Here is a 13,101-nt window from a genome sequence, read left to right as displayed (position 1 = left end):
AAAAAGTTGGCACGTTCGCTGTGCTATCAGCTATATGTCCGATAGCATTTTTGCAATGTCTGCAAACAGCTTTTGTACGGCCCACTTGTCTTTGTCGGCCAACATTATCATGTCTGTGAAACTGAAGATTTCTCACATAGCAGACTTGAGGGAGGGTCTTCATTCTCTTGTCCGTCTGTGGGTGCTATGACTACGAGCCTACAGCACATATGATCCTTTCCTAAAGTTGTACCCAGGAATTTGAGACCCGTATCTACACAAATAAGTTACGCACGTGGACACGCTGCATAAGTTCGGTACACGTGCGTACTGAACCGAAAGGCCAGTCCCAACAATTTTCCCTAGCGTGTATTTCAGTCATAAAACTTAGAATCAGGGATTTATTTTCCTTGGCAAGCAGAGAGAGGACAGAAAGTGGAAGTTTGTTCACCAATACATATAGTTTGTGTTGACAAGACATAAGCCTGATATCTGCAGGCAGCTGTTAGCTAGTGTCGATTCTCCAGCAGGGAGACGGAAAGAATCCAAACACTGTTCACTCGATTCCTTGGCTCCTCCACAAACCTATGAAGGAATATTTACTTATATTTGTATTTTCCCAATCATATAAAGGTCTTTAAGTTTCTACATTGAAGTCAATCAAAATTAGGGTTGCACCTATCGATATATATTTTTTTTAAATCAAAGTAAAATTAAGGTAACTTTTTGGAGGGATATCAACACTATTTAAATTCAAGATTAGCAGTTTATCAAAAAAGGCAGATAAGTGATAAATTGTTTTACAAAAGCAATAAAAAGATGTACTTGAAGTTCCCCCCCCCCCCATTTCTTATTTTTCTTTTTATATTTCTTTTAATTTATAACAACATATCACATGTAGAAACGGTCTAATAATCAAAAAACAGGTCTGATTCCATATAGAGCTGCTTCTGGGACAATTGGTGACCTATGCTTGTGGGCGATTATTTCCATGCTTTGACTGAGTGCAGCCACCTTCCTTATTTATGACGCATCCCCCCAGCCCCTAATCAAAATAAGTCCACTATTAACTTTGGCATAGCTGTTAAGATGCATTTGCCCAATTCTCCATCAGCAGTTACCATGGTAACCAAAATTACGGTACAGGCACTAGAGATAGGACAGCCAGAGTTCCCAGAACACACTTCAACAGCCAAGATTGACAGCCAGCACCTTAAAGTCTCTTTGTCTTTTCTGCAAATGGCCTCCAAGTACTGCAATAAAGTGAGTCTGTGTTATGTGAGGATATTCAGAATTGAGTGGCATTAAGCAGCTCTACCTTGTACTGCTCATCTCTCTTCAAGCATCTATAAAATGCTATCCACAGACATCTAGGTCTCCAGACACATCTTCCAGCAGCTCACATTCCAACACAATACCAAAACCAAGAGATCAGTGTGCAGGGTCTTTTTTTTTACGTCCGTCCCTCTCGTAGATGGCATCAGCTGTGTGACAGTTAACCATTCTGAGTGCCAACACTACACTGTGCAGGTCTGCCCCGAGTGCAACTGCTCAAGTCACAGTTCATGAGACGATCAGGACTGAAGGTGTCTCAAATAGGCCGCTATTTTCTATGTCACCTTTTTTTCTTTAATTAAAATAACTTTTTTGTGTAGGGTGGTGTAATTTGATTTCAACAAAGTAGTACATCTGTACATCATGCAGCTCTGACAGAGCCAGTTTCAACAACTTACCACTACATACTCAGACCTTTGCAGATAGACATGAGAAAATGTGCACAAACAAAGACAAATACCAGGATTTTAAGAGTCAGTCCATATCTGTGTTGTTTTTGTTTGTTTTCGGTACTAATCATAATTATACTCGTCAATTCTAGTTAGATAGGTGTCCAAGATAATGAGTGAATTTTCATTTCTGGGTGAACTATTGAGATAAATTATCACCAACTACTTTAATACCTCCATGCTTCTGAGATAAGACAAGCTGCATCTTTTTAAGAACCAAGGTCATATGGTAGTGAAAATCCAATGGATTCAACTTTGACCTCTTGGGTAAAGTCTTATGTTTTATTGATTCAAAATATAATAGAATAAAGTTTAGTGATGTGGACTAACTAAAATGCAATAATTAATTTATTGTTTAAGACACGTGTGAAAAACACAAAAAGAAATTAGTTAAAAATATAAAAAAGAAAGCATTGAAAATCGTTAAAAATGTAAAAAACTGAAATCAGGCAACTAAAATGTGAAGGAGAATCCCCTTGTCTGGTTCTGACGCATGAGCAGCCCTGTTTTTCTGGTTTAAACAAGGTGAAATGTCACAGACGCATTCTCTTGAATGAGCATCACAGTGCCGCAAGCCACAGACACTTTCATTTTCTCTTTCATGGAACTTCCACACCTAATGGACACAATGACACCTCGAGATTTGTCAATGAATGTTATGAATCCACACAGAGACAATGATGCAATTCCAATAAAATTATAAGAGCCGTGTAGAAATATTCTTCTTAGCCTTTAAAATCACCAAATAATATAACAATTGTGTGTAAAATAACGTATTTATGTTTTTTTTCTTCTATTCAATACATTTCATGGTAGTACTATATGGGAACATTTTAAATATGTATACAGGGTGAGCTGTGATTTTTCTTTATTATTATGGAATAAAGTTTGCATCAGTTTTCATAATTTAAATAGAAAATATTTGACGTTACGCCTGTAAAGGATGTTGAGGTTTTACTTTGAACTGTCTAACATATGAAAGCCACACGGTTTCCCAGACAGTTTATGTCAGGAAAATGAAAGATGTGTGTCCTGCTATAAATGAGGCTCTGCAGGTCAGCTCCAACACAATCACCAGGAGACACCTGAATCTGCTATATACAAAGTCAACGTCTACCTGGTACTTAAAGATGCTTAACAGGATCTTCTTCGTTTGCCTTTGCCTCTGTCTCTACAGTGCAGGCTCAGCGATGAGCTGCAGATGGATGGATAATAAATTCAAACAGTACAGCGAGAACTCTTTGGATCTACTAGATATGATGGTGAGTAAACTTGTTTGCATCATGTTTTAAAGTCATTGAAATATCTGAATGAGATAACTCATGATCTGTGTGATGCAGGTCCATAATTCCACCAACACCACTGAGGATGCTGAAGTGGAGGAGACTGTGGCCTTCCCTGAAGATCTGTACAGCCAGGCGTCAAAAGCCTCAGTGAGTAAAATAAAAACCTGCAGTGAATAAGAAACATATTTGATTTGCTATTCTATACATGAGGAATTGTTTTCAGAGAAAAGTGTGTATAGTAATATTTCCTATCATTATCGTCAGTTTTGGATACTTGTTTTTCGGCTTTCCTCTGATTTCTCTTCTTCCTTTGAATCTTCTTCTTTTTCTTTCCCTTCTGATTTCTTTGTTTTATCTGATTTTTCATTCCTACAGGCTCAGGACAAACTTGGATTTACAGTGCAGGTTCTGAAGGGGGTGGCTGACCTGTTTGAGAAGGATTACAGCTCTGCATCATGGGAGGAGAAACGAGTGGATGACTTTCTCAATATTGTGACCCAGCAGGCTGACGGCCTTCACTCCTGTGTACGTGTTAGGGTGGCTGAACACAGACTCATTCATTTTGTTTAGATGTACTTATTTGTGTTGCTCCAAGTCCTGTTGACTGAAGTGATCAGCGGCTCAATGGTGACACTTATGGAGATTTCTTTATCTCATCAAAGCTTGTTTTCTTTTAATCATTTAGATTGCGAGCCACAGCCTCAAGAAGAAAAACAAGAAGCTGCACATGTATTTCAAGAGACTGTCAAACCACGTCCTGAAACAAATGGTAAGTCTACCAACCCACCTAACCACCCAGTTACCTACCTACCTTCTGCCTTATCCTTCCCATCTGCATACAGCATCTATCTAACCATCTATATATCTATCTATCTAATGATAACTTTCTTTTGTGTAGGACTACAGTGCTGAATCCTGGGAGCTGATCAGGAAGGAAATCAAAACACATCTAATGAGATCAGACCTGCTGATTTCATCTCTACTCAACATCAACTAGAACCCCTCCATCAGATTAATTAATTTAATTTATTTTTCATTTATTTATTTATTCATTTATTTATTCATTCATTCATTCATACATGTATTTATTCATTTATTTATTCATTCATTAATTTATAGAGCTTTGTCTATTTATTAATTGATTGAATGTTTGTTTTCCCATTGAGGAAATTGCAATACACATTTCCTACATGTCATATCTAATAAAAACATGTATTCTCCCACCAAATATGAAAGTGATTGTTTTTGTTCCTCTTGCATCAACAAAGAAAATACAGATTTCTTTATGTATTACTAATATACATTATCAATATAGAGTTCACTTATTCAGTAAAGACCATGCATTGTAAAAATATTTAGGTTGTTCAAATTAGAAACACAAGGTTCCCGTCTGTTATTTTATTTCTCCTTTATTTCTCTTGACTTGGTTATGTGTCTGTTTTTTTGTTTGTTTACTTTGCATTTGTGGGGGAAAAAATGACAAAAGGGAGAAAAAGTTGGACACCAAAAATCCTCAATGTAAAAAATGTTTACAATGATCCATACTACACATATTATTACATTCATAATGATCCCTTCATAATACATCAGTGTTAGGGTTTAGGGGCTCTAAGTGCTATAGTTGTATATGTGTGGCAACATGTTGAAGCAGCTGCTAATATTTTAATGTCTAAATTGTCTAAAGGTTTATGAACACTGATTATGCATTTTAAATATTAAACTGGAACAGGAGCTTATAGTTAATTTGACTTGCCTCCCTAATAAGTGAGGATATTAACACAGAGTCAGTCAAGTTAAATTTCAGGATCACATCAATTTTTTCACTGGTCGAATCTCTGAGAAGGTAAAAATTAAACATTACTATATGAAGTTAAAAGGGGATCAAATTAAGATTCTGTTACCTATAATAAAATTGGAGATGTATCTGTGATTGAACCTTTCTGGAAACATTTTGTATAAGGATTAGAGAGAACATAGTGCCATTAGTAACTGAAACAGAGGGAAGTGTGCCACATACTGACTTAACTATCTTATCAATCTAAACAATTCTGGTGTTATCCAGCAATGGGAAATTATAAGTAATGCTTATAATTAATGCTTCGACATTATACCCGGCTCTGCTATCATTATATTAAGTTAAGTGTGTTTTTTTGTAAAATAGCTTGAGACAATGATACTCTATATATTATAGAATTAAATCCATCCCTGTCTGACAATAATTATCCTCCAATAGGACAATTTGGCACAGTCTCATCTATCACTATTTGCCACTAATCTTATGAAGACATTGAGGCTGATCCATGGTGTTTTTTTTCCCTTGATAAAATAGTGCTATGGTTACAATTTCCAACAACCCAATAGGGAAATGTGGAGGAACTCATAAAATATGAAAGAAATATCTTCAGAGGATGAGCTTGTAGGCAGGTGTAGATAAGTACGAGATCAAGGTGACCATAATGAATAATGAGATGTAAAAAAAAAAAAAAGATGAAGCTACCTTTACTCGACTAAATTCATTTTACTGAATTTTTCCAATTTGACAGGGGAAAAAAGTTTTGGAGGATAGAGCCTTAATTTAAGAGGTATGTCGAACAAATATGTTTGGTAAGTGGGCTACAGGAAAGAATTTGAATATTGTATAAGTTCAAGACAGCAGAGATCCAATATCACCAAGTAATAATAGGAGAGAAATTCTAGCCGTGACTTAACACAAATAATCACAAGCACATCTGCAAAGTTACCTGAAACAGATATGTGATAGAGGCAAAAAATCCAATAAAGAAAAAGTTTGAGAAGTTCAAGGGTATGAAGAGGATTGGCTATTGACCAGGTATGGTTAAACTCAGAGTAACCCTCAAGGGAAATAAAGGTTAATCAATGCAATGTCCTTTACATGTGTAGAACAACCAGTGTATGTGTTATGGAGACTGTTAAACACTGAGATCCGCTGACCAAGCACTAAACATTTCAGGTCACATAAAGGCATTTTGACTAAATTCTCTCAAGGGGGGGGGGGGGGACTAACCATCCACATTCCCATCAGCACCAATGCAATGGAATGTTTGCTTTCATTGGAAGACCAACACTGCTGGCTTCTATTATCACTGACAATTGTTGACAAAAGAGAAGCTAAGCATTTAATAATAACTAAAAAACACATTGTGATATATATAAAAAATATAAACTCAGGGTTATTTGGGATACATGTTGGTGTGAGCACTTAAAATGGGCAAAATTAATCACCCTAAAGGTTTGACAAAAGGCGAACTCATACAGAACATGAAGAAAATGAAAATTTGTATGTTGTCTGCTCTGTTGACACAACTGGTCCTAACATGCCCGGCCAAGAGGCTGAGCTACACAAGCGCAATTACATGCAAATTGCTGCACTGTCAAGGCCATCAGTGGACATGAATGAAAATAAAAGAAGCACTTCAAATGCTTTCTACTTTATTGACAATCAAAGGCTGGTCCAGCACTACTATTAAGCTGTTCTCTTTTGAAGAGACATGTGGCGTGGCTACTTCGCCCGAGGGGCCCCCACTGTTATTAGAACTTAAACGAAGGACGGTGACAAACTGAAATGAGGCCATTTCTGTTGACAGGCTTCTCTAAAACAGTAAATCCTGTCATGCTGTAATAGCTAAGCGTCAAGCCAAAGATATTTCATACCATGCCAGAAACAAGAAACACTAGCTCTTTCCAGGCAGCTGCTAAAGAAAATCGCAGAGCAGATGATAATCTATGCGTTCTTCGTAGAATGGAGGAAAAATTGCCGGACCAGATTGGATTTCATGTTACAGAATTCCATTCGCAATCATCAGCACTACTTCTCCCAGCCCATCTGTGGACAAGTGTCTGATTATTGATGAAAGAAAACAGCTGAGAATGAGAGACATTTTGGAACAGTGATAGAAACGAGCTTCAGGACCTGCTTATTAATGCCGAGGAATTAATTTTGTTTTAGACGCATCAAGCATCATCTCAGTGAAACTGGCAATAACGGAACTTGATTTTGCTAAGAGAGCAAATGACTGTCATGGCTCTGAAGGACAGGATGTGAATACTGAAATAATAACATCTCTGTCCTACAGGCTTTGATTGTAGGGTCTGGGAACAAACTCTGATAGTATTTAATTCCGGAGAGATTTCAGAGCCTCCTCCATCAAGTTAAAAGTCAGGAGTAATGAGCCCTCTACAATCAATGAATATGACTGAAGGAAAAGGAAAAGGAAAAGGAACAGTACAACACTCACTGCGGGCCCTAACCCACATTAGGCATCATGCCAGTCCCGGCTCTGCCAGCAAATATCTGCTTAAATGGTGAATCTCATCCTACACACCGGAAATTAAATTTGTTCAGTAAGCCTGGGATGAAAAAGCAATTATTCACAGTGCCCTCTTTTCACGATCTGTTTCTTTAAGATATCTCTCTTCTTCCCCCTTCTAACAAATAAACCCCCATATTAGTGCTGTGTGTGGCTGTTCATAGGGGCAGCCGGTTGAAGAACTACGATTCAAGCCAACTGAAAAACTTGTCAATCAATTTGGAAGATGGGAGTCAGATTCGGCATGAGAAGACCTACCTTGCCATCTCCTTCATCCCCATCGAACATGGGTAAAAGCCACTATATAATGGATTGATGGCATATCACTATGTAGTATGGAGGACAGAAGTGAGAGCCTGTCAGAGGAACCCTTCTTTTACACCAATTACACTACACAGAACGCCTTAAAAAAAGCCCCCCCTACCCGACCGGTGACGAGTGCTGTCAAGGGATTCCACTGAGCCGAGACTCCAATTTACACTTGGGGTATTAGGTGGGACCCTGGCGTGACTGTGCAAAGTACCACAGAGCTGCTTCACATGCTCTCTGTTACTTGGAACACATTCTGGGATAAGTTGGCAGACCTAGCGAGGCGGACAGAGACTCATGTTTGAGTCATAACCATATTTCATTCAACTGTTGTACAAACAATACCTGTTGATTGAGGAATGTGAAAATCGCCTGACATCGTAATTGGCTTGCTCGATCTCTGGATAGCAGGGATACAAAAATGTGATAGTTGGAAAATAAGGGGAGAGATACAGTGGCATGACTATAGGGTGAATGGAAAGGCAGGATAAGCCTTAGAAGTTTAAGAATCAGCCCTCTGGGAGGGGCAGTGTGACAGCGTCAGCCCCAGACAGACCTATGGATCCGGAGGCTTAAGGCTGGTCATCCATGATTGAGTTTCCCAACCCTCCATACATCAAATGCCTCAAAGCTTTTAATGCATCTACTGCATGCCTCAGTCAAAAATTGGTGGACTTCAAAAATCTCCTATACCAAAACTGGCCAGTATGTGCAGGTTTTTTTTTAAATGTTGGGAAACCTCCTAAAAGAGGCAATTGACTCCTTTCATTGTCAGGAGGAGATAGCCTCTATTTTTGTTTTCTTTGGGCGTCATGTTCAAAGTCACGATGAACCAACGACTGAGGTGCTCGCTCACTTTGCCGTCTAACCAAATTAGCGCATTCAACCGGGCGATACGTTTCCATCACTGCTGATCTGAACCGGAGCCGATTAAAGGCTGTGCATACTGCAGAGTCGTTTGCATTGGGAATAGATTAATTCAGCATTCACACCCAAGTCAAACAAATATGAGTGGATGTTGTTGTTTTTTCGACCAGTGGAAAAGGGGTTTAATTATCTAGATATCTGCTCTTCTATGTTTGGAAACCACAAAAGGATGGATTAACGGCAAATTCAGAAGGATTCTGACAAGAAACCATACATCTCAGGATAAAGTGCACGTGACCGGGTACGCAATCCAAGAAAATTAGAGAGTGGCTCTGGCTTCCTGCAAGAGCTCGCTGCCGGCTCACTGATGAGAACACTAATGCTTCCCCTACAAAGTGTGATCGTCGATGCCATTTTCACACCACCCCCCTATTAAATGTCTGTGCACAAAATGTGATTTACCAACCCATGGGAAGCAATAAGTGACTAATTTCCAGCATTGAAATTAACAACAGCTGCTTCTTTTACAGAAGGGAGGAGAAACCACTCAAGAAAGCTCTTCAACCACACTGGTGACAACATTTAAACAAGCACCCGTGTGAACTCAAAGGAGACAAAAACAAAAGCATATTGGTAACAGTTTTAGATGATAGCGCCTCTTTTCCATAATCACAGCGTAATTAGTCAGTTGCAAAACTTTGACAGCTCACCACAGCTGGTTCTGCAGGATCAATTAGTCTATATTCTAGTGCTGTCTAATCTCACTGTTGGATTTCAGGGCCCTTCATCATAATTTTTTAAGGTTTCTTAATTATTTATATAAAAAAAAAAGTTTGTTCATATTTGGCTGCACTGTAACTTCTGAGTATTCTGTGTCTATAGCTGCATAATTTCTTCTGCAAAATTATGCATCACAACAACACAGACATTTCCAGAGCCTTCAGGCGAGGGGGGTGGGGCAACCTGCCGAGGCAGGAGGTAAGGTAACGTATTAATTCCACCGTGGAGATCACATGTTTTTTTTTATAGCACATGCAAACCAGTGTCTGCCCTTATCAGCCATTTGTATATATTGTGTCTCTTTCAGTTTTGCATCTGTCACGTGTGTAATACTTCGTCAACACAGTACATCACACACAGTGAGGATACCCTGCTGTATTACAACATGGGCTCACTCCGACATAATCCAGAGTTTAAAGTGGGGTTCTGACAGATCACACTACCTGTAAATTCTAAGATTTACAGTGACGCCATTATACCGAATCAGCCGAGATGTTAAATCCTTCATGATCTGAATTACAATAAGTGTGTAGAATAAAGAAAGATCTTGGCCCGAGTTTGGATTATGTTTAGGAGTGGGGATGGGGTTTTTCTGTAATAATTATTTGTGCACCACTGAAGGTGGTTCCCTGAGGTTTGAGCCTTCAAGCTCTGTCGTGAGACGAGTTTCATTCAAAAATATGGAATGTCAACGTGCGAATGAAAAATCAGTGTAAGATGAACAACAATCAGGTTGAAAACCTCTAGGTCTTTACCACACACCGTTTGAGAGGAACTTTAAATTGCTATCTATCACCCTGTGCACAAAAAAAATAAGATTCACAATTTTCATATGAAGGGAATGCACTTTAAAGGGTCAAACATCCAGCTGAAGTAGGAATTTACATTGAACAAATTAAGACCTGATGCAATTTCTTCTCAAACAGAAGTGCACACATTTAGTAAATGAATGCTAAGCGGTTAGTAAAACACTCGAAAATTGGTTTAAGAGCTTCCACATTTAAAAATCTACTCAAATATCCGATACAGCGTCTACAAAAAGAAAAATTTTACCGTGTGAATTCCTTTCAAGCCCCCAGTCTCTGAGCACTTACAATTTTTCTGAGAATGCAAGAAATATTATTCTAATATATTAACTTTTTATAGCTGTGAGGGCACGGTGTACAATTTAGATATCTCATTCTCCCATTCGCCTCTCATTTTAACAGCACAGGTGCCACGAATAACAAAATGGCTCTGGTTTATTAAAGCACCCCACTAAGTCACGACAGTTTAACTATGAGCCAGATAACACGACAGAGGCACCCTGAAATTGAAGTGCGGAAATGGGTTACACCCGTCCTAATTCAAACCTTTGTATTCTTGTTTGTACTGTAAACATGCCGGGAAAACAATAATCACAAACTGACAATTTCAAAGCACCGTTAGAGACAATACCAATCTTTAAAAAAAAAAACATTTTACCGTAAGTTGCTGGTGGTCAACCACGACCGGAGGTACTGGTTGTGGCTCCTCTTCAGGCGTTTCCACCGATTCCTTCAGCTGCTCTGATGGGCTCCTCTTGTATTTCCCTACTTTGGAACCTCCTGTGAAGACATGAAGGGATGATTAATGGAAGGAAGGTGAACTGAGGGGGAATGCAGTTTTATGAATTAAAGGAACTTTCAAATTAATGGGAGAGCTAAATTTCAGAGCTCAATTTTTTTTTCTCATGAAACATTCGAAAGCACAAACTGGACGGTTTTATGAAAATAAATCCCAGCTGCCATGGCCACAAGATTAATGCAAAACGAGGGTACGAGAAAGAAAGTATATTTGAAGCTACTACCAGCTACTGCAAGCAAAATATTTCACATCTGGCCTCTTTCCTGTTCATTTATAACAGTGTTCTGGAAATGTTTTTGACTGGAACAAAAGGGCTGGCTCAGCAAGGGAGCGAGGAGGCGGAGCAGCTGAGTTGTTGTTTGAGGAGCCAGAGTTTGTTTGTGTTCTGCGGTCTGGTGACTTTGTCATCCTCTGATGGCTTCTCCATATTCTAAGCAGCATCATTACTTCGGCTTTCCAGCTGGGCCTCTGCCCATCACAAACCAACCAGGCTGGTGATCAAATGCAAACGTATTGGTTTGTGTTTGACTTGAACACTACACACTAGAAAAAGGGACATATTGGCTCATGGCAGAGAAACCGAATATATGTGGCTGTTCAAAGATGTGTATATATTCTGGGAATCTTCATAGACGAACACCATCGAGGAAACGTATCACAAGGGTGTAGCATTTATAAACATACATTTCAAGCTCCAGGAGTTTCTCTATTGAAATACATGTGGGGGCAAAACGTTGGCTGAATTTGTGAAAACTGACCATCCCTCTTACCTCAGTAAGATTGGATGAGGAGACATTAACAGTTAAAAGCCTATCACTGTATGGCTGAACAGTGTATCAATGGTCAATGTGTAAAATGAACAACTAGTTAATGGAACTGCTGTAAACAACTTGACAATGGAAAGCTGTTGAAGGCTGCTCACGAAGACACTTAATATCACTACATGACGCAATACACAAATTAGCATATTCATGACATAATGACATCATATTTGCATTCTGCATGGTGTCAGCTCGTTTTAGCCTTTTATCTGTTTGCCACTCTTCTTATTCTTTGTTGACATAAACTCTAATACATTTGCATGTTTTTCAGTTTTGCTGTCATACGACGGAATAAGTAAGTAGCGGTGACTGACCCAATAAGAAAACATGTTAATCAGCATTCACCTAGAAGCCATTTTCAATTTGATTTGCACTGATAAAATTCGTCGCACATAATTTAAAGTGAACTTATGTGCTGTGAATTTGGCTGCAATATAATCAGTCAGGGAGAAAGTAAAAAGCTTATTTTATGTCTTTGTCAGGTGCCATGCCTTCAAATGAATAAGAGGCATATAGAGATGCACCTCTAGAGGAAAGACTGACCTTGTCCTTTTGGCACAATTGCAAAAACAATTTGAAATAATTTGCACACACAGAAGAGCACTATGTTCTATTTTACCAGTCTACTCATATACCTTCTATGTCTTGATCTTCGTCAGCACTCTCTGTAACTGCCCTCCAATCCTGGTGGGGGGGATCCTGAGTTCGATGGCTCTCATGTTTGTCTTTGTGCTCGTCCTGCTCTGGCTCATTAGAGCCTTCACTGCTGCTCTTGGGGCTCTGCAAGTCCAGACTGTCCATTGACACGTTTCCATTCACACAGTCCACTTGTGCTACTAGGAGATCCTCTATGTGCTTGGAGTGGGCCTCAGCATCTGAAGACTCAGATGTTTCTGCAAGAGGATGGAGCTCAACCTGCTCGGTCTGGCTATCCCTGTCTGCCTTGGGGACAGAACTGTCACCAACGCAATACAGCTCAGTGTCCTTCTCCATGTTCTCAGACTCGCCCTTGTTGGCTGTGGTCTCCTCCTCCTTAGGTGTTGGTTCCTCTCTGGCTTCATTGTCCTCTGGAGGTTCAGCAGGAGCCACAACAAGTGGCTCACTGGAGCTCTCCTCCTCAGTGGAGGGGGCATGGTGATGGTGGCCATTGGGTTGGGGACCTGAGGTATCGCAAGACGATTCCTCATCCTGCGTCAAACATGAATCGCTGGGTCCTGCAGCTTCCACTTCTGCCTCGGGCTCATCCTCATCCTCTTCCATTCCTTTCTTGTAACTTTTCTTTTTACGGATGATGCCCCTCCCCCAAGAAGGCCGCCGGCGAATCTTTCGCTTTATATGATCT

The 13,101-nt window shown here is 39.5% G+C and overlaps 2 protein-coding genes across 2 annotated transcripts in view; one reads left to right on the top strand and one right to left on the bottom strand.

Annotated features, from left to right (window-relative positions):
* Nucleotides 1-13,101, bottom strand: part of atad2b (ATPase family AAA domain containing 2B) — a 74,538-nt gene that overhangs the window by 20,713 nt on the left and 40,724 nt on the right. The window contains exons 25-26 of the mRNA XM_062411512.1: nucleotides 12,395-13,099; nucleotides 10,798-10,919 (exon numbers count right to left, since the gene is read on the bottom strand). Of these exons, the coding sequence (XP_062267496.1) occupies nucleotides 10,798-10,919; nucleotides 12,395-13,099 (827 nt within the window). The remainder of the gene's footprint in view (nucleotides 1-10,797; nucleotides 10,920-12,394; nucleotides 13,100-13,101) is intronic.
* Nucleotides 2,894-4,046, top strand: LOC133973571 (interferon a3-like). Its single transcript, XM_062411513.1, has 5 exons — nucleotides 2,894-3,025; nucleotides 3,104-3,196; nucleotides 3,425-3,574; nucleotides 3,735-3,818; nucleotides 3,948-4,046. Exons 1-5 carry the CDS (start codon nucleotides 2,894-2,896, stop codon nucleotides 4,044-4,046), a joined length of 558 nt encoding a protein of 185 aa, XP_062267497.1.

The sequence above is a fragment of the Platichthys flesus genome, chromosome 18 (genome assembly GCF_949316205.1).
Source record: "Platichthys flesus chromosome 18, fPlaFle2.1, whole genome shotgun sequence".
Lineage (NCBI taxonomy): Eukaryota > Metazoa > Chordata > Actinopteri > Pleuronectiformes > Pleuronectidae > Platichthys > Platichthys flesus.
The sequence above is the reverse complement of the archived record's forward strand: the minus strand, read 5'-3'. Positions and strand labels throughout refer to the sequence as shown.